This window comes from Tiliqua scincoides, chromosome 4 (genome assembly GCF_035046505.1).
Source record: "Tiliqua scincoides isolate rTilSci1 chromosome 4, rTilSci1.hap2, whole genome shotgun sequence".
Classification (NCBI taxonomy): domain Eukaryota; kingdom Metazoa; phylum Chordata; class Lepidosauria; order Squamata; family Scincidae; genus Tiliqua; species Tiliqua scincoides.
In genome coordinates, this window is record NC_089824.1 from 31611372 (window position 1) to 31638493 (window position 27122).

The window sequence follows — 27122 nt, forward strand, 5'->3', positions numbered from 1 at the left end:
GTGATACGCAGATGAGGTGGTAATTTTAAACTAGGGATCTCCAAACCCCAGCCCAGGGGCCAGATGCGGCCCACAGCCAGCCTTTGATCCCCCGAGAGCCTCTGGCCCAGCTGAGCAAACACAATCAGAGCTGTGCTTGAGGGGTGGGGGAACGGGGGTCCATTTAAGTGTATGCTTTATTTCTTGGGCTGTGTTGGTGCTTGGAGAAATCCTTGACATTTGAACCCATTCATCTAAGTTCCATCTCTAATGCATTTATTTAATGTACTTATTGATATTGAATTTTTTTCCAAGCCCTCAACACTGTGCCAGATATATGATGTGGCCCTTTGGTCAAAAAGTAGAGACCACTGTTTTAAACCATAGAATAGGGGTGTCAAATATAATGCTCATTTCTGGCCATTGGCTGCTTAATGACATCACATCCTGCTTAATGATGTCACTTCCAGCCCTCAACAGGCACCATGAATGCTGTTCAGTCTATGATATGTAATATGTTTGACACCCACCAGAGAACATAAGGAGTTGCCCTCCAAAAGTTTCAGTTCAAAAGAAGAAAATTATGGCACAAATACAAGTTTTGAATCTTCCTAGCTACTAACTACAAGAGCTCTGGCTTTGTTTTACTTTACTTAACTGAGTATCCCTAGCCACCGGCTAAGTTGCTGTGGTGTTGTGCAATGTTCCCAAACATTCCAACAGCTAAGGAGTTAAACTGCCAGCATTGCCATGCATAGAGATTTGCAGTGCACATCCTCACAAAAATTCCTCTGAATTCTCAATAGGACTTACTCTCAGGTAAGTAGGTATAGAATCGTAGCCTGAAGTAACGTATGCATGAACAGGGGATAGGAATAGTGTTACTGGTAGACACGAGGAAACTGTAAAACAGGTAAAGAAAATATTAAACAAATATAGCAACAAACATTACAAGCGTCCATATACAGGTTGGCCCTTGTTAGCCGTGGTGGTTCTGTTCCCAGAAACCCCACAGATACCAGAATCCATGGATTTGGGTGGCCTGAAGGCTCTGAAAGTGACCAGAACAAGGTTCAGACCAGAACAAGGGCTCCAGATGTGACCAGAACAAGGTTCTGGTCACATCTGGAGCCCTTCTGAGGCCTGCAGGGGCTGCATGGAGTTGTGCACGACCTCTGCATGCCTCAGAAAGCCTCCCAGACGTGACCCAAACAAGGTTCCGGTTGCATCTGGGAGGTCTTCAGTGGGGTCCAGCCACGAGTTCGGAACCCACAGATGATGAAATCTGCAGGTTCTGAATCAACGGATATGGAGGTCCCATTATACACTCATTCTATGCTGCATGCACCATTTAGAAAGCTTAAATCTCATTCCACTCTTGAATGGGGAAAGGGGAAACCTTGCCATCTAAATCCTGAGATTTCTGTTCTTTAAAAAAAGGGCTCTGCACACACGTTTCTGCCTGGTGAGAGAGAAAGATAAACCTAGTTGTCCATGTGGTTCCCAATTCAGCTGGGGGTGGAGTGGGGGGGGGGTTCCAGATGGATCAGGTCAACTAGCCTGGATAAGGACAGGACTAAATATCTCTAGGAACAAAAATGGAACATGGTGTCCTAACTAGCACCCCATCTGTTCTACTCCTCCCTAGCTGAATTCCTATGCACATAAACAGCATTCATGTGCAGTGCAGAATGAGAGTTAGCAGCTTATTTACCAAATAAATCTGCATTCTTAACTTCCTATGGTGGGCTCGTGGTAGAACCATGAGTCATTTCATAGAAACACAGAATAACTCAAACATTTCAGTATTATGATAAATAACACTGCAAAAAATAATGCCATAAATTACATTTCCTGAGGTAGGCCAGAAATCTCTCTATGAAACACTCTGTCTTTCAAGGATTTTCACACTTTAAGATGGGTCATGTCATACCACATCAAGGTTTATAAAACATTACAAGCTACCAAGTTAAATGAGGCAAACATCTATTGAATCCTATAGTCTCAACTTTCAAAAGGAAAGACATAATTAAACAGACTCCAGTTTATACAAATTAATACCACAATAAAACAACAGTTATTAAAGTGTGAGAAGACTCTGCTTTTCCAAAGAATTATCAGCAAAGATCTGTCTTGCTGCTGTTTTTAAGGTTAGCATGTATCTTAAGCAAACAGGTAATAAACCCTGAGTTCTGAAATAGTACAGCTGATGCTAAAACAAGAAAATAACCAAAATGTACAATGAAGACAAGTCTCATACAGTATGACATTGTATTTCACAAAATTGAAAAAGAAAAATCTAAAAATTATATTTAATATTAGATAACATCTGTCAGAATTAATTTTTACTGGGATCTTTTGGAAATGTTTTCAGATAGAATTTTTGTTATCTCAGATCTGTTCTCTTCTCCTATATACTCAAACTGCTGCTGGACACGTCCCACCCTCAGGAACTTGTTGTCCTGAAGGTAAAGGAAGCAAGACACACACAACCAGACAATAGAATATCAAAGTGAAATCATTCAGCAATTCAATTGAGAAATAATTGCTGGGCCTGGCTCCCCCTTTCTGACCTTGGACAATGAAAATGTCATCCAACCTGGGATGAATAAGTAGTGCATAGGTAACTCAGCACCCCAGAAGCCAGGAGACTCTGGTGAAATACAAAGGAACATGAACAAACAAAGTGATCTTTCTAAACCTAGGATTTGGGAGAGGGTGAGTGTGAGAGAATTATTATTAAGATACGTAGTTGCACAGCAAAGCTACGTGTCAGAGGGGAACAGAAGCAGACTGTATGTAATTATATGTGAGGCGAGACCCTCCTGGATCAAGAGATTACATGCAAATAAAAAACATTTGAATCACCTGTACATATTTATTTTTAGGAAAAATGATGGCAAGGCACTCAACATCCCATTTCTTGAACTTCAGTTCAAGACCAATACGAACCCTCTCCTGCTTTCTGAAGAGCCCAGGGGAAACCCAATAGACCTGAACACCGAAGTCAATCCTGAATTCCTGTGATGTCTCCTATTATGACTCCTGCCTCTCCACTACAACCGTGGCCATCAGTCAAGACAAGGAATTTAAGAGCTGTCACAGGATCCTGAAGTCACCAACTATGGTGTAGGCCACAGATTCTAATGCATATAAGAATCTATTCTATCTACAAGTCAAGTGCTACTCTTCCCTGAACAGTGTATCGCTTTCATAAGGAATAAGATTATATGCATTTATGAAGGATAAACTTATCAACAGCTATTAGTCATGCCCCAGCAGCTGAAAGCAAAAGCAGAAGAGGCACAGTGCCTTCAGTTCACACTATGCCTGGAGGGTTCCAGAGGCATCTAGATGTCAGCCTAGATAGACCTTTGGTCTGATCCAGCAGAGATCTAATGTTCTTACCTGCATGCAAACTGCCACATCACAATGACCACTCACCAGGCACAAGCATTAGGAAACATCAACTGGCAGTAACTTCCTAGGGTACACACTGCACAGTGAAAAATACACATTTGTCTCAATCACACAAAGTTGCTCCACAGTTCATGCCGCAGTTGTGCCTGCTGTAGCAACACTGGTGTTTCTTCACAGTAAAGATGTAAAAAAATAAAAAAGACAATCTCGAATCCCTAAAAATTAAAGGACTCCTTCAGTTGACCCAATGAGCACTTAAGAGCATATGCCTGTTCTACACATGTTTATTGCAGGGAAAAGCAGGGCAAAACCAGTGCAATAGCAGTTGCAAATGTGTTTGCTGGGAAAAGTGGTTCTATGCAACAATCCAAACTGACATGAGATGCTCCATAGACAGAAAACACATAATGCATGAAGCCAACTTCACAAACATTAGTTTTGACTATGCATAAAAGCCACACCCAACTAACCAACCACCTTCCCTGGCCAACACACAGCCAACAACATAGCCATTAACAGAAGATGCATCCAGTTCTATGAAACTAAACAAGTTTGCAACTTTTGGTCTATAACCATTTGCAGGTTCCATTACGAAATTCATCACTCAGAGCAAAGTACATCCCTAAGCCAGCCACAATGCTGCTTCCCTATGCAAGCCCCACCTTATGCTTTTACTTTATGATTTCAGCAGAAGAGTCCAGAGTACTCCATTAATCAAATTGGCAAAAATCAAAGCAAACAGAACCTATGTAGAGAAACTGAGTTACTGGCAGACAACAGTCTTAAAAGGAAGACACTCTTTAAAAGAAAATGCATATTTTCTATAAGCTTTTTAAGTTTTACTTTTGGGAAAGTATTTTTTTGGGAAATACAGGTATATGTCACACCAATTTATGTTTGTCTTTACCATCCAAATGGGATATTTCCCAAAAGTCAGCATAAGATGAACCACTCAGAGAAACTGATACATAAGAATGGAGACCTGCTGGATCAGTCCAGAGGCCCATCTAGTCCAGCTTCCTGTATGGCCCATCAGATGCCTCAGGGAGCGCACAAGATCACAAGAAACCTGCATCCTGGTGCCTTCCCTTGCATCTGGCATTCTGAAGTAGCCTACTTCTAAAACCAGGAGATTGCACATACCCATCAGAGCTTGTAAATTGTGATAAACTTTTCATCCCTGTATCCACTTTAACCATCCCCTGCATCATTCTGTATGTCTCAATCATGTCCACTCTCAGACACCTTTTTCCAGTCGCTGCCGCCACCACCACCACATCAGGCGTCATCACCACTGGTAACATGCCCACATCTTGTGGCAAGGAGTTCCACAGATTAATGACACCCTGAGTGAGGAAACATTTTCTTCTGTCTATCCTAACTCTCCTATCTCACTCATGACCCCCCAGGCACTGTTTTCAGGCATCATCACCACATACACCATCCCTACATCCTGTGGCAAGGAATTTTACAGACTAATGACAGGGTAGATAAAGAGTTACCTGTCTCTCCTCTCTCCTATCTTAATCATGCCCCCCTCAGGTGCCTTTTTCAGGCATCAACACCACAAGCACCATGCCCACATCCCGTGGCAAGGGGTTCCACAGACTAATGACACGCTGGGTGAAGAAACACTTTCTTCTGCCTGTCCTGACTCTCCTGCCTCAGTCACGCCCTCCAGGCGCCTCCTTCCAAGCCTGAGGAGCCCCAGAGGCTGCAGCTTCTCCGCATAAGGAGGCGCCCCGGTCCGGCCCGGCCCGGCCCGGCCCAGCCCAGCAGATACCCCGCTGCCCCCCCCAGATACCCCGCTGCCCCCCCTACCGGCTCTCCCTGCGGCTGACTGACAGGCTGCGCCTCACTCAGCTGCGGCCCACGACGGAGAGACTAGGCGAAGAGGGCAGACCTCGCAGCTACCTGACTGGGTGTGGCTCCAACGGCCGCCGCCCCCCCGCGGAGGTTGTGTAAGCACGGCAGCCACCCTCAGGACTGGGATGGCGAGGACACTGTGCGCATGCGCGGCCCTTCGCTTTCCAAAAAGCCGAGCCCTAAGAGCGAACAGAATTCACGTGACGCAGCTAGGTGCCTCTCCCCCCTTCTTCCCTTGCGTTCCTCGGCAACGTCAGAGGGGAAGGTCCTGATTGGGCAATCCGCGGTTGCTAGGCAGCGGCGTCCAGGAGGCGGAACGAACGTTCGGCGGCTTTTGTGTCATCCGACTGGGTTAGGGTGAGACCCCCAGAGTCCGTCCCTGTATGTGGCTCGTGGGGGGCACTTCCGGCACTGGAAGCTGATTCCACCGGAAGTTCCCACCATGGCGGCGTCTGTCAGCCTGGTCGCGGCGGCGCGACGTTTCCACCGGGGCGCCTTGTGGGCGGTGCGGCGGTGCCTCCACGGGGCTCTGCGAGGGGCGGGGCTCGGCTGGAGGCAGCAGGCCTCTCGGGGGCAAGGAGGGGGCGAGGTGCGTCCCTCTGACTTCCCCTGCCTGCCTTGCAGTGGGACTGGGGGCGGTGGCCGGGCGGGGGGCAGCACAGGGGGGGCTGGTGGCTGCAGGAGGCTCGCAGCAGGGCCTCTGAGGGGGACTCTTTGGGGCCTTCTCCCAAAGGGGGAGGGGAGAGGCGGGGTGAGGAGTGAAGTAGAACAGGGCAGGCAGGGTGGGTGGGGAGGCAGATGAGGCAGAGCCTCCCCACTGGAGGCTTTCGTGAAGCGCTGCCACCCTGTGAGGAGCCCAACGCTCACAACCCATGTGCTCTGCGTTACTTCCGGTGGTCCTTCAAATAGGCGAACTGTGAAGTGGTACGGCAGAGGACAAACCTTCAGAAATGCTGCACTAGAAGTGTCCTGTGTGTACCAAAATCTGCCGTAGCTGTTTCCCTGAGTTCCTGTATGCTTCTTCATGGTCAGCAGATTCACAGGCCCAAAAGTTACTGTAACAGGCCAGTTTTTTTCCCAGATTTGGTGCTGTGATAAAGAGTGTCAAGTAGGTATTCCTTGGCCCAGCAGATAATTTCTGGACTGCCTCCTTTGGCTCTTGGGCCCCTTTTTTGACTCTGGGCACAGGTACAAATTACCTCCTTTAGCCCCCCCCCTTTCATGGCCCCTGACTCACATCACAGTCTTATGCATATCTACTCAGAAGTGAGCCCCATTGTGTTAAGTTGGGCTTAATGTGAGGAAAGTGTCCATAGAATTGTAGCCTCAGCCACGTAGAGCTTCTCTGTTCTCCCCCTTAGTTCCACTAGTACTCACGGGCATTCCCATTCCATTCCATTAGTTCTGACTAACCTGATTGTCTTCTGAAGTGTTTGGTTTGCAGTTAAAATAATGACCTTTTAATACTGCTTTAATATAGAGTTTATTTTTTAAAAAAAAAATCAGTTGGTGTCAGTATCATTGCAGAGCCATCAACAGGGTGCTCCTGAGCAACTTCCGTAGTCATCAGCAGAATGTATTCCCTGGGAGTAAGCCTTATAAAAAAATGTTAGAACTTCTGAGTGAACATGCATAGAATTGCTTGTCTGTGTTTCTGTGCTAGGTGCTTGGAAAATCTAGATTTTTCAGAAGAGGATTTGCACTGTCTGCATTTTCTGGCCTCGGTTATGAAGCATATATGTTATTCTGTCAGTCTTCTATGATTCTAGCTAAAGCCCAAGGTAAGACACTGCCATTTCCAAAAACAGAGAGTTTTAGAAATGAGATTCTGTACCCACACTTTTTTTTGTTTTCATCAATTTTAAGTTGATGAAGTCCTAGATCAAGCGGATTACCTATATGGGAGTGGAGAAACTGAAAAGCTTTATCAGTTGCTGGACCAACACAAAAACAGGTATAGCATTACCCGCTTGCCACTTCTAAATTATTTCTTTATATTTGACTTTTTTTAAAATCTTATTTTTTTTAACACCATCACTGCTAAAAGGAGCTCATCTTTTTTCCTTGTTTGTGGCAATATAGAAAACACTTGACAGCTTGGAAAGGTGAAAAGGAATGCCTTGGGAAGGTGAAGAGGAGTGCCAACAATAGGGTTTGCGTAGGAGTTTGCTTCCATCTAAATCTAGGGTTCCCAACCCGTGGTCCACGGACCACTGGTGGTCCGCAGAGCCCTCCCAGGTGGTCCGCAACCTCTCTGGTGAAAACAGGAAAAAAATGCCCTTCCAGGAAGAAAAAAGCTTACTGCAGCACCAGTAGCCAATCAGAGCATAGCCTTTCTCCGTCTCTGCCTCCCCCCTCCACCTCCCTTCCCTCCTTGTCTGTGAGTGCCCAGACAAGCGAAAAAGTGAAGCGCAGGCGCCTTGTAAGATGCGCACGTTTGTGCAGCCTCCTGGCTCAGCTGCATGCAGAGGAGAGGTGCCCTGCTGCTGCTGCCTCCATTCCTTGACCCTGTGCCTTGAGGTGAGCTTTCGCAGCCTGGTTTTTCAGGAGTCAAATCAGCATGGGAAGTCTCTTGGGCGGGCGGACGAGGGGGGGGCCGCCTCCGGACGAGGAGGAGGCCTGAGGAGGGGAGGAATGGGAGTAATATGGAGGAGGAGGAGAAGGAACAGAGTCACCTGTCTCTGGTAAGGATCAGGCTCCCAAAGGCATCGCTGGCTGGCTGGGGGGAGGAGTTTCCCTAGGAGTGGGTTTCTCTGAATGTGATTTCCCTGGGAGTCCGGACTCCAGATGGCTGGGAACACAGAGGAAGGGAGTTGGAGGCAGTGTGGCAGCAGGAGACGGGAGAAACAGTATGCTTAACCCCCAGCTCTGGTATCCCCTCCCCAGTTGGCAGGATTGGGCCCCCTGGATATGCTCTTCTAACTCCTGGGGTGGAGCAAGGGATCCAGGCAACCAGGTTTTGGCACCCCTTTTGGAGATGGAAACAGGCAGCACCTCTGTTGCCTTACTGCAAGTTGCCCACCTGGGGAGAAGCAATCCCAGAAGTTGCAGAACAGGCATAGTTGTAGTACAGCAGGTGCAACCCCTAACTCTTCCTCCTCAGAGAGCAGCAGCAGCTTTGTCCATGGGGAGCCCTCCCCCACCCCACACTTGACCAGTTCCCTATCTCCTCAGATTGCAATCCTATGCATGCTTACCTTGGAGTATTGACTATAATGGGACTTACTTCTGAGTAGACATGCCTAGAATTGGGCTGTTAGTCACACTGTGGCTGTGATGAACTTCTCGACAAATTTCTCCAATCCCCTTTTAAAGGCATCTAATGTAGATGCCATCATCACATCCTAGGGCAAGGAGTCCCACAGACTAATGGCAGAGTAGGCAACTGTTGTTTTTTGGCTGCAGCCTACCTATAGGCTTGCTCACACTCTCTTAGCTCCAACCAAAGTAGTCCACAGCTAGAGCATGACAGCAATTAGAACAGGAAGTGAAGAGAGGCTTCCCCCCCATCCCCCCAAGGATCTTGCAGTGCATACCGAAAGGACTTTTCTTCCTGAGACATGCAGCAGCCATTCTGAGATGTCTCTCTGATCTGGTGCTTCCTTCACATGTCTCTTCTCCTTCAGGACCCACCTACCTAAATTGTGTTGAACACTTTCCTAAGGACTCTGGACTTACAAGTCCAAAGCAGGGCCAGGGCTGTGTAACAAAAGGAACTGTGGAGGGATGTGTGTGCTTTTTGTTGGCTCATTTAACTACCTTGCATGACTTGTCTGTAATCCCCTTGTGCTTACCCTTTCCCTTTTTGAGGTGTTTTTCCACACTTAAAAGAGGCAAGGGCTGTGCGTAATGTGGTCTGGTGTGGGGGAAAAGAGACTGGATTGAATTGGGTGGGTGTGAAAACCTCTGAGTTGGGGGGGGGATTATTATGTGTTCCATGTATTCCATAAACCCAAGACTTTCACAGTTAGTGAAGCAAATGCAAGCCCAACCATCACATTTTGTATTGGCAACCTTCAGTCTCGAAAGACTATGGTATCGCGCTCTGAAAGGTGGTTCTGGCACAGCGTCTAGTGTGGCTGAAAAGGCCAATCCGGGAGTGACAATCCCTTCCACACCGGGAGCAAGTGCAGTCTGTCCCTGGTCTGTCTCCCTGGCTATGGGCCTTCCTTCTTTGCCTCTTAGCCTCAGACTGTTGGCAAAGTGTCTCTTCAAACTGGGAAAGGCCATGCTGCACAGCCTGCCTCCAAGCGGGCCGCTCAGAAGCCAGGGTTTCCCACTTGTTGAGGTCCATCCCTAAGGCCTTCAGATCCCTCTTGCAGATGTCCTTGTATCACAGCTGTGGTCTACCTGTAGGGCGCTTTCCTTGCACGAGTTCTCCATAGAGGAGATCCTTTGGGATCCGGCCATCATCCATTCTCACGACATGACCAAGCCAACGCAGGCGTCTCTATTTCAGCAGTGAATACATGCTAGGGATTCCAGCACGTTCCAGGACTGTGTTGTTTGGAACTTTGTCCTGCCAGGTGATGCCGAGGATGCGTCGGAGGCAGCGCATGTGGAAAGCGCTCAATTTCCTCTCCTGTTGTGAGCGAAGAGTCCATGACTCGCTGCAGTACAGAAGTGTACTCAGGACGCAAGCTCTGTAGACCTGGATCTTGGTATGTTCCGTCAGCTTCTTGTTGGACCAGACTCTCTTTGTGAGTCTGGAAAGCGTGGTAGCTGCTTTACCGATGCGCTTGTTTAGCTCGGTATCGAGAGAATGAGTGTCGGAGATCGTTGAGCCAAGGTACACAAAGTCATGGACAACCTCCAGTTCATGCTCAGAGATTGTAATGCAGGGAGGTGAGTCCACATCCTGAACCATGACCTGTGTTTTCTTCAGGCTGATTGTCAGTCCAAAATCTTGGCAGGCCTTGCTAAAACGATCCATGAGCTGCTGGAGATCTTTGGCAGAGTGGGTAGTGACAGCTGCATCGTCGGCGAAGAGGAAGTCACGCAGACATTTCAGCTGGACTTTGGATTTTGCTCTCAGTCTGGAGAGGTTGAAGAGCTTTCCGTCTGATCTGGTCCGGAGATAGATGCCTTCTGTTGCAGTTCCAAAGGCCTGCTTCAGCAGGACAGCGAAGAAAATCCCAAACAAGGTTGGTGCAAGAACACAGCCCTGCTTCACTCCGCTTCGGATGTCAAAAGGGTCTGATGTGGAGCCATCGAAGACAACAGTGCCCTTCATGTCCTTGTGGAAAGATCTGATGATGCTGAGGAGCCTGGGTGGACATCCAATCTTGGGGAGAATCTTGAAGAGGCCGTCTCTGCTGACCAGGTCGAAAGCCTTTGTGAGATCTATGAAGGCTATAAAGAGTGGCTGTCGTTGTTCCCTGCATTTCTCCTGCAGTTGTCTAAGGGAGAATACCATATCAGTGGTGGACCTGTTGGCTCGGAATCCACACTGCGATTCTGGATAGACGCTCTCTGCAAGTACCTGGAGCCTCTTTAGTACAACTCGGGCAAACAGCTTTCCTACAACGCTAAGGAGAGAGATGCCGCGGTAGTTGTTGCAGTCACCCCTGTCACCTTTGTTCTTGTACAGCGTGATGATGTTTGCATCCCTCATGTGTTGAGGTACTCCACCTTCTCTCCAGCAGAGACAGAGGATTTCATGCAGCTCAGTGACGATGATCTCTTTGCAGCATTTTAGGACTCTTAGGACAGCATTTTAGGGATGCTGTCTTTTCCAGGTGCCTTGCCAAAGGCAAGGGAGTCCAGGGCCACGTGAAGTTCTTCTAGGGTTGGTTCACTGTCAAGCTCTTCCAGCACAGGCAGGCACTCAATGTTGTTCAGTGCTTCTTCGGTGACTACATTAATTATTAAATAATCTTCTTATGTTTTACAAATTTAATTGTATTTTTTGTGTGCGAGCGTTGGGGGGGTTGCATGTGGTCCCCACCGTCTCAAAATTTTGCCTTAGTGGTCCCTGAACTCCTAAAGGTTGGGAACCACTGATCTAAATCTATCCAAATCAATAGTCTTCAACCTTTTTTTATGCCACGACCCCAATAAATACATAAAAAAATACAGGATGAGACTGGGGATTCACTGTTGATTTGCCCCCATCCTGGGACCCTGTCCTTCCATCCCTGCCCCTGTTGCCTCCCATTATCCACCCCCATTATGACCCCCTAGCACTGTTCACTGTAACCAAATATTCTTATTAGAGAGAGCAGAAGTGACTATGAACCCTGGCACTAGTGAAAGCTGTTTTAATACAATTGCTAAGAACCTGAGCAGGACTGGAACACAATCTCCTGGTATCTGAAGGAGTGCAGCAGGTGCTTCCCTCTTTACTTAGCGGTACTCTAGTCTGGTGGTTTTCAACCTTTTTCATTCTTGTAAGCTTCCACAACCCCATTGGGGTACAGACCCCAAGGCTGAAGAACACTGTTCTAAATCGAAGGCCACTGTTGCACCCTGAGTTAGTGAATTCCATAGGTTAGTACTTCTTCACATAAAATAATTATCTCTTGTCTGCACCGAATCTGGTTGTGTCAGGTCACCTCGTGAGCTCATGACTGCAGGGAGATTTGAAGAGAGATTAATGGGTTCTTGGTGACTGTGATTCTGGTGGCTAGAGGTATTCTTACTCTGCCATGTATTCTGGAATCAGCAGCCACTAGTGTTGTCCAAAAAATGTATGAATGATGCTTGCTATAGCATCACAAGTTTAGGAAGACACAGTCACTGGCTTATATGTTATACTTTAAGGAGCAGAAGGAAGTATGTCAGGACATTGAATAATAATATTAAAGATGAACAGCTAGAGATGGTGGATATTGCAACGTTTACTGTATTTGTTTTTTCTCTTCTCTGTTTGGTTGAGACGCTCTGCTTTCATTAGCACATCATTTTGTACTTTGAAATCATATAGCCTTTGAATCTTTTCTATTGATTTATGGTGTAAAGTTACAGATATTACACAAGCAGTAGCATGTTGTGAATTCAGAGCCCAATCCTGTGCTTGGTGGCATGGCTCTGTGCCGCCAAGCACTGTCACAAACGTGCCGTAAGCTCACCACCGGGCTCCCGCCCTTGCTAGCCCAGCGCCTTTTGGTCTGCGGTAAAGTGAGCAGCCCCATTGCGGGGCTGCTTACCTTACTCGGGGAAGGGGACAAAAGTCCCCTTCTCCGGAGAAGCCTCCCATGGTAGCCTGGGAGGCGCAGGATCCGGCGGCAGCCCTTCTCAGGATTGGGCTGCCCGTTGGCTAACACTCAACGAGTATTTTATGATGAACACTTCAGAGTTTCTAATTGAATATGGCAGATGGGCATGCTTCTTCTGTGTACAAATTCTTCTATTTGTTGTTACACTGTGGTGTATAAGCATATATGGTTATTAGCTCATTTCTAATCATGGTTGCAAACTTGTTTGAAGCTAACTGTGAGTAGTGAAAATGGCTGTGCAGATGTAATGCTTGCACTATGATGTGTTCTGATAATGATGGAAAATTTACGCATAGGGCAGTCTTTCCCAAAGAGTGGGTCAGGGGCCCATGCAAGGTGGATCTGGGCCCCCGGTGTCCAAATGGCTCCAAACTGGAACCATCTGAGAAGCTTCTTCTGGGTTGTGCCAGGTTGGCAACCCACTCTACTGGCCTCTGTGGGCCTCAGAATAGCCTGCAGAAGCCCCCAAAAGCCACTTTTGGTTTTCAGAGGCAACTTTTCGTTTGCCTTTGAAAACCAGAAGTGGCTTTTGGAGGCTTCTGCAGGCCATTCGGAGGCCTGCAGAGGCTAGTAGTTGCCAGCCCAAGTTGCCAGCCTGGTGCAACCCTGAAGAGGCCTGCCCAGCACCTTTAGGACCATCACCTACTGTGGAGGTTGAGGTGAGTTGTGGCGCCATTATGATTGGGAACCGCTTCATTAGGGGAAAATAATACATGAACCTGTTGGGGATTCTGAATTTCCTAAATGTATTTATGTCTGTACTGGCTGTAGACAGTCATCAGGTTAATGAATTAATATATCCTGTTCTGTTTGTTTTTTATTAGTGAAAATGCAGAGATACTGTGGCGCCTGGCACGAGCACTGCGTGACTTAGCTCAACTTAGTCATACTTCTGCAGAAAAAAAGAAACAATTGACGTATGAAGCCCTTGATTATGCAAAAAAGGCTCTAGAAAAAGATCCAACAATTTTTGCAGTGCATAAGGTGAGCCAGGCAGAATAATTTAATTGAAATGCCTATTGCCTTTTCTAAGACATAAAGAAATAAAAAGAAAATGGTTATAATTCTGCTATCCCTGGGGGCTGGGGATAAGAATAGGCCGTCAGTTTGGCTATACTTGTCGTAAGAGGCGACTAAACAGCCACCGGGTAGATGGGACTCGTCAGCCTGGGAAGGCAGCTCATCTGAGAGAAGGAAAACTCTGATCCCAAACCTCCACTGCCTTGTGGCTACATCCAGTTATGGAAGAGGCTTCAGGAGTCAACCTCGAGGCAAAATCCGGAGCCGGAGTCCCTGAGGCAGTTCATGGCTGAACACAGTCATGTTCTGGCAACTCCTGCGACGCCACTGGAACCAACCGTATTGGCCTCTGCCTTTCCATTGGACCATTTCAGCGACGTGGAGAGGGGGGATTTGCTGCATGGGTAACAGCCTATCCTCCATACCTACTTTACCCAGGCTTCGTGCTCTGGAGAGGACACTCTGTTCCAGAACCACCATTCAGAGCGTGACACCATAGTCTTTCGAGACTGAAGGATGCCAACAACATAATTCTGCTGTACTTTTTAAACATTCATTAAATTTAGTGGAAAATAGGCTAGTTGAGTTAATTGGAGTCACTTGAAATGTAAAAGGATCCATAGAGTAAATTGCAGTAAAAAATACCATCATCAGCCTTAGAAAGCCAGTGAAGATTTATTTATTTGGCAGCCCAATCCTAACCTGTGCTCGAACCAGCTAACCTGTGCTGTATCCACACAGGCTTATGTCCCTTTATTCTGAGTAATGTCCCAGACACCTCAGTGGGGCTACTTGGATCTGCACCAGCTAAATCGGTGGTTGGGCTGCTTGGGAGGGGGTTTAGGATCTGGCCTAAGTGCCTGAGGTCGGTGCAACCCCCTTCTCAGGCCCAGTAGCCTGTCTACCTCCCCCTGCCTCAAAACTCCCTCCTGCTCGAAGTGAGCAGGAAGATTTTATTTAGAGACTTTATTTAGATATCTTTGTCCCAAGTCATTTTGAATTGAGCCTGGAAGCATGTTGGTAACCTATGAAGATAGTATAAAATGGGAGTAATATGCTCCTGCAAGTGGGGCCAAGTTAAAACTCATGCTGCAGCATTTTGTGCCAGCTAAAGTTTCTGAATACTCTTCAAAAGTTCTGCAAAAAACATATTGCAGTAGTGTAATTTAGCTATTACTAAGGACCAAATCATATCCAACTTCCAGCACTGATTCAGCCATTTCCAGTGGGGTGTGCACTGCATTCTGTGGTGGGAGGGAGTAGTCACAAAGATCTCTTGAAGGAAAGGAAACATTTGTTCCCTTATGTTGGCATTGGAAAGTTGGATAGGACTGGACCGTAAGGAATGTTGGCCTGATCACATCTGTCTGTCTTAGAAAAAAGTGTAGTTGGCATGCAAGATAAAGGTTGGTAAAATGCTCCTAGCCTTGGGAACCCCCTTACTATTCAGGAGCACTCCCAACCTGATCTTTCAGAGGAGTGCTACCTAATCTAGAACAGGCTGAATTTTCTGATCCAAGTCAACTCTCCTGCTGACCAGCAACAACTCCATCTTGCCTGGATTCAGTTTTAGCTTACTAGCCCACATTCAGTACTTTGCTGTGTTTAGAGACCATTTGAGAATCTCTGCTACTTCCCTAGATCAGATAGAAAGGAGAGATAGAGCTGGGTGTTACCAGCATACTGGCAACCTCAGCCCAAACCTCTGGATAACCTCTTCCAGCAGTCTCATGTAGAGGTTAAATAGAATGGGGAACCTCTTCCAGCAGTTTCATGTAGAATAGAATGGTGAACAAGATGGAACACTGGGGGATCCCTAGCTCATAGGCTAGGGCAACTATTTTCAACCTTCTTAATCTCATGATGAAGCTATGAAGAGGTCCAACAGAACCATCAGGTATGCATTTCCTATCTAGCTCATGGAATAGGATATTCACCTGGAGAACCAGGACAGTTCCAGTCCTGAATTCTGGTTGAAACTGACTGATAAGGAACTGCGTCATCACCACCCACTCCAACAATCATATTCTTGAAACTGCAGTCTCAACAACAGGTTAACACTGGTGATTTGAACCAGTACTGAAACTGACTGTCTTAAACATGAGGAGAAACATATATTTGCTCACTTCCCTAATTATTTAGCGTTTTTTAAAAAATAGAACTTTCATTATTCTAAATAATACTTTAAACCTTTGTTTTGTTTTGTTTAGTGGTATGCAATCTGCATCAGTGATGTGGGAGATTATGAAGGAATAAAGACAAAAATTGCAAATGCTTTTGTTATCAAGGAACACTTCCAGGTATTTCAGCAAAAAAAATTTTTCTTAATTTGGTTCCACACTTGCTGCAGTGTGTCTCAGCACAAGCTTCCAACTCTTTCTAGAAAGAAATTTTAAAAAGACGTTGCTTCAGGTCTGTGATTCTGTAGACATGCAGCTTGGCATTCATCTTTGGCTCCAGTGCAAATATCTCAATCTCTCCTTAAAGCTACTTGCAGCCTTCTTATGAGTGCTGTACTGAATGTTTGCCCTTGAGCATTTTCACAGTTATCCTTATTAGCTGTTTGAAACCTTTGTCATGATATCACTGAAGGCAAATGATGCAATATCACCTTAACTATAAATGGGTTGGGAATGCATTTCTGTTGCTGAGATAGACTAATGCACTCCCTGTCTTGCTTTCCTGCAGTAATTCATGCACTACCCTTAGCAAGTAGAGAGAAGCAAGATGGGGTCTGCCCATTTCCCTTGGCAGTAGGAACACATTCTTTCCCTTCTGTGTACACAGTCAGTGAAAGTTGTGAAGGACTGGGATACTTTTGTACAGCAGGTGAAAACATTGCACACACAGTCGGTGAGAATTTTAGGACAATTCTGCTGACTGCTCCATTTGAAGAGCTGAGATTGGTCCTTCCTGCCATGGTGTCCACTTGAATTAACAACTTCCTTGTAAACAGAAGATAGCAAGCCAGGTGAGCAGCATTCACTTGTTGCTGTTTTTTCAGCTGGAACTAATTTTGCTTAATCTCACAACAGTAAATTTAAGGACCATGTGTATAAACTATTGAACATGTCTGTATTGACAGTGGCCTGAGGATGACAAAGGCATTTAAACCTTGAGGAAAAGTGTTTTAGTCCACATTTGGTTATTTCTCAGGAGCGCCTTATCTCTCTAATTATTGGGAGGTTTAAAAAGTAACCCCAGAAAACACATAGAAAGTACAGTGGACCTTTGGTATCCATGGGTAATCAATTCCACGACCCCCACAGATACTGAATTCCATGGATAATGAAATCCATGGCGGCAGCATGACTGCAATTATTTACCTGGGGGCCATGCCTGGCCTCCTCAAATACCTCCTGGATGTGACTGGAAGCCACTTCTGGTCTCATCTGGGTGGTCCTCTGAGACCCTCCAGCCACAGGCTCAGTATCCTCAGATACTCAAATCCATGAGTACCAAGCTTGTGAATAAGAAGGGCTCACTCTGTGTGTGTGTGTGTGTGTGTGTGTGTGTGTGTGTGTGTGTGTGTTTTACAGTCTTATTGAATATATCTGAACAATAGACCTTTGAACCTTTAGTGTCAATCTTGCCTCATCCCTCCAAACTTAAATGATGTTCCTGATGAGTAAAGAGCAGTGTGTGGTGAAGGAAGAATGCATTTTTTTGAAAAATGAACATGTTTGCAATGTACCCCTATGCATGTTTGCTCAGAAGTCTTGCTGTCCAATGGTGCATGCCCCCAAGAAATTGTATGTAGGATTGTCAGCTAAGGGCACAATCCTAACCCACTTTCCTGCACCAACATAAGGGCAATGCTGCTCTGAAGTAAGGCAACAAACATTCCCTTACCTTGAGAAGGTCTCCAGGAGTGCCACCCAACTGCAGGATGCAGCGCAAGGCCCATTGGCACAGCCATGCAAGTGCAGGAAAGTTGGTTAGGATTTGGACCTTAGTGTGTAAATCGTGAATTCATTTAGTCTTTGCTGCCATCAGAATATAAAGGGCTAAATGTTACTGAATGGGTAGAGAATTTTCTTTCCTGGAATTTGTAAACTCACTGAAACAGTTTCTTCCAAAGAGGGGATGCCTTCCAGGAACGTGATCTTGTCATGGTTGCAGGTTGGGTGGGATATGGAGTCGGGTGACTGTTAAACCAGACTGGGAAGACCAGGCTTCTCATGTGTTACCTTTTCTTGGCAGAAAGCAATTGAATTGAACCCTAAGGATGCTACATCACTTCACCTTATGGGCATTTGGTAAGATAATCTGCTTAAACAAAAACGCATGTATGCCACCAGTATTTTTTCCATCACAAAGGAATTCAACACAGTTGGATAATGTGTGCTGTCTTTTTCACACTGATTTAAAAGCTGTGTTATAAAATTTCCTTTCAATAATAGCATCTTCTGATAAATTAAGTGTATATCAGCCAACATTATATCACTAATAGCTTCCCCCCCCACCCAAAAAAAAATTCTTAACTGATAATTCCTATTCTGGGGAGAGGAAGGGGGCATTGCTGTTTGATATGGATTCCTTTACCTGTTGCTTACTCTGCAAAAATTTTCACTTCCCCTTTGATGTATATCTGTATGTCTTTTATGTACTCCAAGATTTTCCAAGTTCCTCCAGTTAGAAGTGTCAAATAAAATTTCTCTCCTTCCTGTTCCACCTAATGGGCAGCCCAATCCTGAGCTGCCTGCAGCGCCCAGGCTCGGCGGCACCGAGGTGGCTGCCGCCGAATCCTGCGCCTCCCGTGCTACCTCAGGAGGCACCTCGGGAGAAGGGGATGTTCGTCCCCTTCCCCCGAGTAAGGTAAGCATCCCCGCAATGGGACTACTCTCTTTAGCGCCGACCAAAAGAGCGCTAAAGTAAAGGCACTTGTGTAGGGCGCGCAACCCTGCACGAGCGCCCTGGATCCTGCGGAGCACAGCTCTGCGCCCTGGCACGCCTCCCTCCTGCCCCCGCCAGCCTCCCCCCCAGAACATCTCCCCCACGCCCCCGTCCATGCCCCCGCCTCCTGTTCTGCAGCCCGGCGGTCTGAAAACTGCCAAGCTGCGGAAACTGGGGCACCGCCCGGCGCTAGCTCAGCACCAGCTGGCCTTATGGCAAGTTTGCGACTGTGGTCCGCGGCACAGGGCCATGCCACGAACCGCAGGATTGGGCTCTTAGTAATCAAGCTTTAATTCAATTTACTCTTCATTAGCACAAAAAATGCCAGTGTCTTATTAGCATACACATGCATGGTTGGCTTTTCACAAGATATGCCTCTTGTTGCCTTATAAAGTATTCATTGATTTATGTCTCAGAAAATGCCCTTTTTGCCTAGTCTTGATGGGTGGTGATTTTTTCAAAAGCGTAAGACCAAGACTTTTTCTCCTAATGCTGCTGAAAAGATGAAACTTTGATGGAATTGCTACAAGTGGGACATGGTCTGACAACCTTACGGCTACAGCCATTTTGAAATGGTTTGGACAAAGACTCTCTAAAACTGGGTAACCAAGTATGTATGTCCCTTGTTATGGCATAAAGAGCCAAACTGGTCATTGTGCAAGAGATCTGTGCTTGGATCTCCTGCCCTTATTGCTTTTATGCAAAAGCAGTGGTGTGGGGAGAACTCTGAATTTGAGTGGAGCAGTGGTGTGGAGGAGCTATTTAACCCTTACTCCTCCCTGTATCCCTCCCTCCTCCATCTAGATCCATACATAAAACTGCTATTAGCCTCACAGAGGGAGAATACTGTTTATACCTCTCTCTCTCTCTCTCTCTCTCTCTCTCTCTCTCTCTCATTGGAAAGGAATTTTCACATATCAGATTGGCAAGTTGTGTGACCTTTCAGCTTCTTCCAGTCATGTGAGGTAGATAACATAGTCTTTAAAGATGTAATCAACTCTCCCAAATATGTAAATAAAAATCACAGGTATAAATGTATCTTTGCTGTTATTCTAGGTGTTACACGTTTGCTGAAATGCCATGGTATCAGAGAAAAATTGCTGCAGTTATATTTGCAACACCACCAAGCTCTACCTATGAGGAGGTACTTGTTTGTGCTGTGTGTATAGATTTCCCTTTGTTAGTGTATTATCATTAAAACATTGTAAGAAAAATGAGGCAGATAACCATGACTGCCATACAACTTGAAATTTTTGGATTAGCTGTCAAGCATTATATCAAAAATTTAACACTTGTTTAACAAAACAATATTTTATGGTTAAATATATACATCCTGAATAAATATCTTATAAGAGAAATGGGGGGAGGGCTGTAAGAACATGTGCACAGTTGGTTATTCTCCGGAGTGTATTAGCTGACTGGACTTGGATTATTTGATGGCGTATTCTGACTTTATTGCTAATCTTTTGCAGGCTTTACGTTACTTTCAGAAGGCTGAAGATGGTAAGTGATATAATATTTGTATGACAAATAGTATACTGGGTGGGTATTTAAACATTTAAAACCAAAGCACTAGTAATGCAATGTATGGCTTGTGTGAGCTGGTTTAACCTCAAAAATATTGTGGCATGCAAAGCGTACAGATGTTTTCTCTAGAAGTCAAAACCAGAATCTAGGCAGATGCATTCTCTCAGATGGGTATGCTCTGAAAGTAAAAGAGTTTTCAACCCTTTCCTAAACAGTCTTGATAGCATGGATCTTAGAAGGTCTTGTGTGAAAATCTAGAATGTATTTTCTTGTACACACCAAAGTGTATACTAAAACAGACAGCAGTTAACATGCAGATTGAACTCTACACTGATAACTGGGGATCAGTATGGCATTCCTATCTCTTGAAATTATTGTGGCCTGCATCTTGAACTCTAGGTGTGGGAGAGAAAAGCATAAACCATCTTTTCAAAGCTTTATGTATTTCTGCAAGTAAACACATTATTGCGTTTTAATTGCAGAGAACATGTTAAAATAAGAGAGGTGTATGATGTTTCAGGGACAGGGTGCAGCAGTTCCTGAAAAACTTATGCATATATGTTGCAAAGCAACATGTCATCAAGTTAGGAGCTGATTTTAAAAAGTGAGAGAATATAGAAGTCAGATTCCTAGACTGAAACAGACATTGGTTAACTAGTATAGATTATGGATAATGAGGTGGAGAGCAAAACTTTGTTAGACATGCAAACATTATTGAAGTCAATAATGAATTTGTGTATCCACAAGGGGCTGTTTGGCCACCTGCCTTGCATTTCTCATGACCTAAACCTCCATATCTGCAATCTGAATGTGTCTGCAGTATTCAGAAGGCAGCAGAGACCTTTGGAAGGCAAGAGAGTCTTCAAAAAGGCACCTGGAACTCTTTGGAATGCCTTACATCTTTACTCATGAAATATAATTTCTCAGTAAGCATAGTATTGTTTCGTTGTAATTGTCCCATTTCTCTTTTGTTCTGAATCATATCACACTGGTTTGAGTTTACAAAACTCAGACTTATTCATTCATTTATAAATGATTTTATATTTTCTCTGCCTTGCACAGGTGGGGGGGTGAGGGGTGGCAGGGAGTCTCCACTTGCTCTCATAGCAAACTTTTCCTGTCCTGTTGCATCTAAAAGACTAATCTTTCTTTTGGAGTTGGTGTGTATTATCTATTGAATGCCATTTGTAACACAGTGGGAACTGCTGGTGCTCTCTCTCGGCTTCTAAGATAAAGGCCAAGAAGAACTGTTCAAGCTCTTGGATGCCATTCACATACTGTACAACATATTTGTATATTTTATATTTGTACAGTATAATATTGTTAGGCAGGAATAATAATTAATTTGCTAGAGTTAGGAATTGTTCTTAAAAGAGTCAATATGGTATACTGGATGCTGCCCTCGCTCTCACTGAGCCCATAGACTACAAGGTAAGATTCAGGTTCAAATTGTTCATAGAGTATGTGGAACCTAACCACATTTTTCCCACAGGCTCAATGATTCCGTATCCACTAATTTGATATCTGCTCAGTCTTCCAGAAACCTAATCTTAGTGGATAATGAGGACTGACTGTACATGTCCAGACTACCTGATCTTGGATTCGGAAACCATGGTTTTAACTGACCACAGATTCCAAGCCCACAGTGTAAGCTGGATCTGAGTTCCCTGATGCCACTGGAGATGCTCTCCGGTGACGTCCAGGAGCCTTTCTGAGGCCCATAGAGGTTGTATGCAGCCTCTATGGACCTGAAAGGCTCTGAACGTGACTGGAACGAGGTTCCTGTCACAGTTGGAGTCCCTATGGGTCAGAACCCACAGATTTCAGTATCTGCATGGAGTCTAGGAACGGATCCACTGTGGATACTGAGATTCTCCTGTGTATATTGTAATATAATGAAAAAGAGCAAACTGCATTCCATATCTTGAGGTTATAGCACCGCCTTGTCTAATGCTTAAAAAAATTTAACATAGCAGTTAAGTTTTAGACTACAATATAATCTTGTGTTACCTATGTTGTGCAGTTGAGCCAAACTTCTATAGCAAAAACATGCTCTTCTTGGGAAAGACCTACATGAAGTTAAACAACAGAAAGATGGCCCTTTTGTGGTTGACAAAGGCCAAAGAAAGGCTAGTACATACAGAAGAGGATATGCAGGTAAACGAATAGTTCTTATTGCACACTAGTATTCCATATTTTTCAAACATTTTGTAGTATTTCAAGTGTTCTGATATATATTTTCAACTAAAAAAATACTATTCTCAAAGTTTAGTATATTTTAATAACCTGAGTGCTTGGGAATGCGTGTGATAAATTGAAAAGCCAAATATAAATTATCATCAGATGGTTTGTGTGTTGTTTGCCTATTAAAATATTTCATACTGCCATTCTTATTCCATTATTGGGACCCACAAGGTGGCTAAGAAACCAGTTAAAGTAATAATATATATTAACATGCTGACTGCCTGTCAGTGTCTTAAAGAATATTACAATATTGTAAAGAAAATTACAATATTACAATCAATTCCCCTTACCCCGGGGTAACACAGCAGCAGCCTGGATATGTCTGCCTGGAACTGGGACACCTAAAGAGGGAGCACAGATCCAAGCACTCTGGTACTAGATTGGGCCTCCAGGGAGGGGTGTTAGGATCTGGCCTAAGTGCTGGATAGTGGCAGCTCCCCCACTCCCAGGCCTGTCAAGCCCATGGGCCACCAGCCACCAGCCCATCACACACCCTGGAATGCCCCAGTTCTGCCCTCCCCAGACCCCCGTGCCAGCAGACCACTGCCAGTGCAGTCACCTGTCCTGGAGCTTGCTCTGGTGCAGAGAGTGTGGCACGCATCCTTGTGCTGGCCTCCCCAACTCTGGAGTCACCATAGACGTGCCTTACAGTCCCTTATGTAAGGGACTTACACCAGCACAATCTTTTGATTGTGCTCTTCGTGAACTATTGGTTCGGCCTTAAACAGGTATATTAACCCAGTTAAAATGTTTACCTATCTTCCTGACTGGGGATCATTACTATCAGACTACCCAAGCCCTAATTCACTTCCTGTGTCAGGCCCATTCCCAACCTTTGTTTCTTCTTAGTATCATATGTGCATGTTCCTAAGAGACTTCTCTTGAATATGCAGCACCTTTCAGGAGATTCACAAGTAATTATTTCTTCAATGGGGAGCAGAATGCTTTGGGTAGCAGGCATTGAGCAAGTTATAGCAGTTAATATAACTGGCATGTGTTCATTGCAAAATCTAAAATTAGACCTATTGCTCCTCCAGATTACTGTTAGCATGAAACTTTAGCATCGGGAAGGAGAAACAACTTTCATGCACTAGATCAGGGATCTCCAAACCCCGGTCCGGGTGCCAGATGCGGCCCGCAGTGAGAACATAAGAACAGCCCCACTGGATCAGGCCATAGGCGCATCTGGTCCAGCTTCCTGTATCTCACAGCGGCCCACCAAATGCCCCAAGGAGCACACCAGATAACAAGAGACCTCATTCTGGTGCCCTCCCTTGCTTCTGGCATTCTGACATAGCCCATTTCTAAAATCAGGAGGTTGCAGATGTACATCATGGCTTGTAACCCGTAATGGATTTTTCCTCCAGAAACTTGTCCAATCCTCTTTTAAAGGTGTCCAGGCCAGTCGCCATCACCACATCCTGTGGCAAGCAGTTCCACAGACCAACCACACACTGAGTAAAGAAATATTTTCTTTTGTCTGTTCTAACTCTCCCAACACTCAATTTTAGTGTATGTCCCCTGGTTATGGTGTTATGTGAGAGTGTAAAGAGCATCTGTCTATCCACTCTGTCCATCCCCTGCATAATTTTGTATGTCTCAATCATGTCCCCCCTCAGGCATCTCTTTTCTAGGCTGAAGAGGCCCAAATGCCGTAGCCTTTCCTCATTTGCCCCAATGTACATGACCTTAAACTTACTGACATTGAAGCGCATCTGCCATTTTGCTGCCCATTCTGCCAGTCTAGAGAGATCCTTCTGGAGCTCCTCACAATAACTTCTGGTCTTCACCACTCGGAAAAGTTTGGTGTCGTCTGCAAACTTAGCCACCTCACTGCTCACCCCTGTCTCCACGTCATTTATGAAGAGGTTGAAAAGCACCGGTCCCAGGACAGATTCTTGGGGCACACCGCTTTTCACTTCTCTCCATTGTGAAAATTGCCCATTGACACCCACTCTCTGTTTCCTGGTCTTCAACCAGTTCTCAATCCATGAGAGGACCTGTCCTCTAATTCCCTGACTATGGAGTTTTTTTAGTAGCCTTTGGTGGGGGACCGTGTCAAACGCCTTCTGAAAGTCCAGATATATAATGTCTACGGGTTCTCCCACATCCACATGCCTGTTGACCTTTTCAAAGAATTCTATATGGTTCATGAGGCAAGACTTACCCTTACAGAAGCCATGCTGATTCTCCCTCAGCAAGGCCTGTTTGTCTATGTGTATTGAGATTCTGTTTTTGATGAGGCATTCCACCATCTTACCCGGTATGGATGTTAGGCTGACCAGCCTATAGTTTCCCGGGTCCCCCCTTTTTCCCTTTTTAAAGATAAGCGTGACATTTGCTATCCTCCAATCCTCTGGCACTGCGGCCATTTTGAGGGACAAGTTGCATATATTAGTCAAGCGATCAGCAACTCCATTCTTTTAGCCCCCTAACAGCAGCATGGTGTGCCTTGTCAATGGTATAAAAAACTTGGTGTGCTGTGACAATTTTAGCACCTTGTCAATATGCTGTGAGATGAAAAAGATTGAAAATCGATGATCTAGATGCTGAGGCAGGGCTGCTATGGTAATCGAAAGGGTGATCTGTTTGAAACTCTTCCGATGAATCACTAATGTCCCATGTTTGTACCCTCTATCAAACTTGCATTCAGTCAGATACACTAGGAATGTACAGTGGTGCCTCGCAAGACGAATGCCTCGCACACCGAAAAACTCGCAAGACGAAAGCGTTTTTGCAATTTTTTCTGGTGACTCGCAAGACGAATTTTTTCTATGGCCGTGCTTCGCAAGACAAATTTTTAAAATTAAAAAGTTGAAGTTTTGTGCTTGAAATTTTTGAAATCCTCTGTACAGTATGTGTGCCTTTAAAGAGAACTTAATAAACACTTTGTAAACCAAATTTGACTTTGTTCTGACTTTTTTTGCCCATAGGAATGCATTAATTAAATTTCAGTGCATTCCTATGAGAAACCGTGCTTTGCAAGACGAAATTTTCACAATACAAAACGACTTGCGGAACGAATTAATTTCGTCTTGCAGGCACCACTGTATTCAGGATTTCTTTGCTCAGCTTTGTAAAAGCCAAGATTTTCAGTTCTAACCTTAAATTTTAGGATCTCAGTGTGTATGTTGAAAGGGAATTACAGTGAAAGGGCAAGGTAAATAATCCTCTTCAACTTTCATTTTAGGTACAAAAAGAAGCTGTGGAACTGCTAAATTCAATATGACAAGCTGACAGCACAAACAGCTGTAATCTAGTCCTTTCTGAGCTTCTGGTGTCTTTCACATACACCAGTTTTGGGAGAAGTGGCATTTCAATTAAATGCCATTTTCAATTAAAGCACTCTAAATGGCTTGAGTAGCTTGAATCCTGCCTTTTCCCATATATGCTATGCATCTGAAGCCATGCTCTGGATCCCTGACAAGCCGAAGTTCAGTCGGTGGATATAAGAAGCAGGACTTTTTCAGTCATGGTACCAACACTCTGAATGCCTTGGACTGACACCTGCATGCCTTCAGAGACCAGGTGATTGCTTGTTTAAAAAAGTCTTTGATTAATAGTTGTATGGCTGGTTTTACTTTTTGCTTTAATAAAGTATTTTTTTCTTTCATTTGTCACTGAGCTTCCTGAAAAGCAGGACAAATATTTAAAATAAAAATCAGGTGGTGGGCATGATGTGCTAAAACATGAGAAGTGCACCTCAATTGCTGTCTTCTAAGCAGCATCTCTGCCTGTAAACTCCAGACTTTCTGCCCATGTGCCTTCCTGAAGGTATAGAAGTGAGAGCCTCCCTCATGAAACAATACTGTGGTTCCAGCATGTCAAGGCATCTAATACCACAGGGAAGATCCGTCCTCCAGTTCTCATATGTCTTGATTTCCGGGTGATTGCTGACAGTTGTACCAAATTCAAGGTCACTGGGCAAGTAGATTCTCCTCTTGCAGATCTTTTTTGTGCATCTGCTGTATAGTAAGATTTTTCAGTTGTGGAGGTATGAATTAATACATTGAAACTTGAGGTGGTGTTAGGAGAGCTGATTCTGGGATGGGTTTGCAACCTAGCATTGCATTCCCTTGAAGGGTCAGGTTTGTAGGTCACAACTGTGACCAGGAGTGCTTTTGCCTAGCTTAAACTGATGCACTAGCTGCAGCCTTTCCTAAGGAAAGTAGGTCTGGCTACAGTCACTGCAGTAGTACAGGAATCTGTACCTTTGTCACATCTTTAGCTTACTGTAAAGTACAGTAAAGCTTACTGTACTTTACTAGGGCTACTCTTGAAGATGGTCTGGCAACTCAAGCTAATTTAGAATGCAGTAACTAGGGTATCTTGGAAAATGAGAATTTCTTACCTTGAGTAATTCCTGTTCCCAGTGACGGATAGGCATTCCATATAGATGGATTAGACCCTCTCATCAGCACAAGGCAAGGCAGGTTGGAATTTGTGACTTGATCCCGACTTCCCAGACAAGTTGCAAGCTAAGGAGACCCTATTTCTGTCAGATTTGTTCCATGAATATCTAGGGCTCCTCACAGCCAATGGTCATCAATTTGTAACTTTGTCTTAAATCTATCATTCCTTTTAAGATACAAGAATTAAGGAAAGGTAATACCCTATCTATCACTGCACAGATCACTTCTTTCTCACTTCACAGAATGGATATTACATCTGTAATGAGATGGAAGGAATGCCCATCTTCCACCAGGAACAGGAATTACTCAAGGTAAGAAATTCCCATTTTCCCTGGTGGAGGAGGGGCATTCCATATAGATGTAGCTGAGCAGTTACCCATTTGGGTAGGCAGATGCTATATCTGCTATTAACACTGCACCACCTTCTGCCAAAGGAGGCTTCTGAAGAGGCACATATATCTATCTTGTAATGATTTGTAAAAGTATATACCGTAGGCAGCAGGCATGGTCTGTGGTTGATCGGGAGGCTGCTGGAAGAATG

The 27122-nt window shown here is 45.0% G+C and overlaps 2 protein-coding genes across 5 annotated transcripts in view; one reads left to right on the forward strand and one right to left on the reverse strand.

Moving 5' to 3' along the window:
* CPNE3 (copine 3) overlaps nt 1-5444 on the reverse strand; it is a 29939-nt gene extending 24495 nt beyond the window's left edge. The window contains exons 1-2 of one of the 3 annotated variants that reach the window (XM_066626683.1): nt 5314-5444; nt 793-881 (exon numbers count right to left, since the gene is read on the reverse strand). The gene's annotated coding sequence lies outside the window, so the exon portion shown is untranslated. Of the gene's footprint in view, nt 1-792; nt 882-5220 lie in introns of all 3 variants that reach the window. The other 2 variants (XM_066626685.1, XM_066626684.1) reach the window with 2 other exon arrangements.
* Nucleotides 5445-5697: 253 nt separating this feature from the next.
* RMDN1 (regulator of microtubule dynamics 1) lies at nt 5698-25782 on the forward strand. Of its 2 annotated transcripts, XM_066624177.1 has the most exons (11): nt 5698-5854; nt 6929-7046; nt 7132-7219; nt 13307-13466; nt 15713-15802; nt 17706-17761; nt 19455-19542; nt 19871-19901; nt 21949-22082; nt 23562-23627; nt 25360-25782. In XM_066624177.1, the coding sequence occupies exons 1-10, from the start codon at nt 5708-5710 to the stop codon at nt 23625-23627; spliced, it is 978 nt and encodes a 325-aa protein (XP_066480274.1). In that variant the 5' UTR covers nt 5698-5707; the 3' UTR covers nt 25360-25782. The 2 variants fall into 2 exon arrangements, with proteins under 2 accessions (XP_066480274.1, XP_066480275.1); XM_066624178.1 differs by lacking the exon at nt 23562-23627.
* Nucleotides 25783-27122: the final 1340 nt, after the last annotated feature.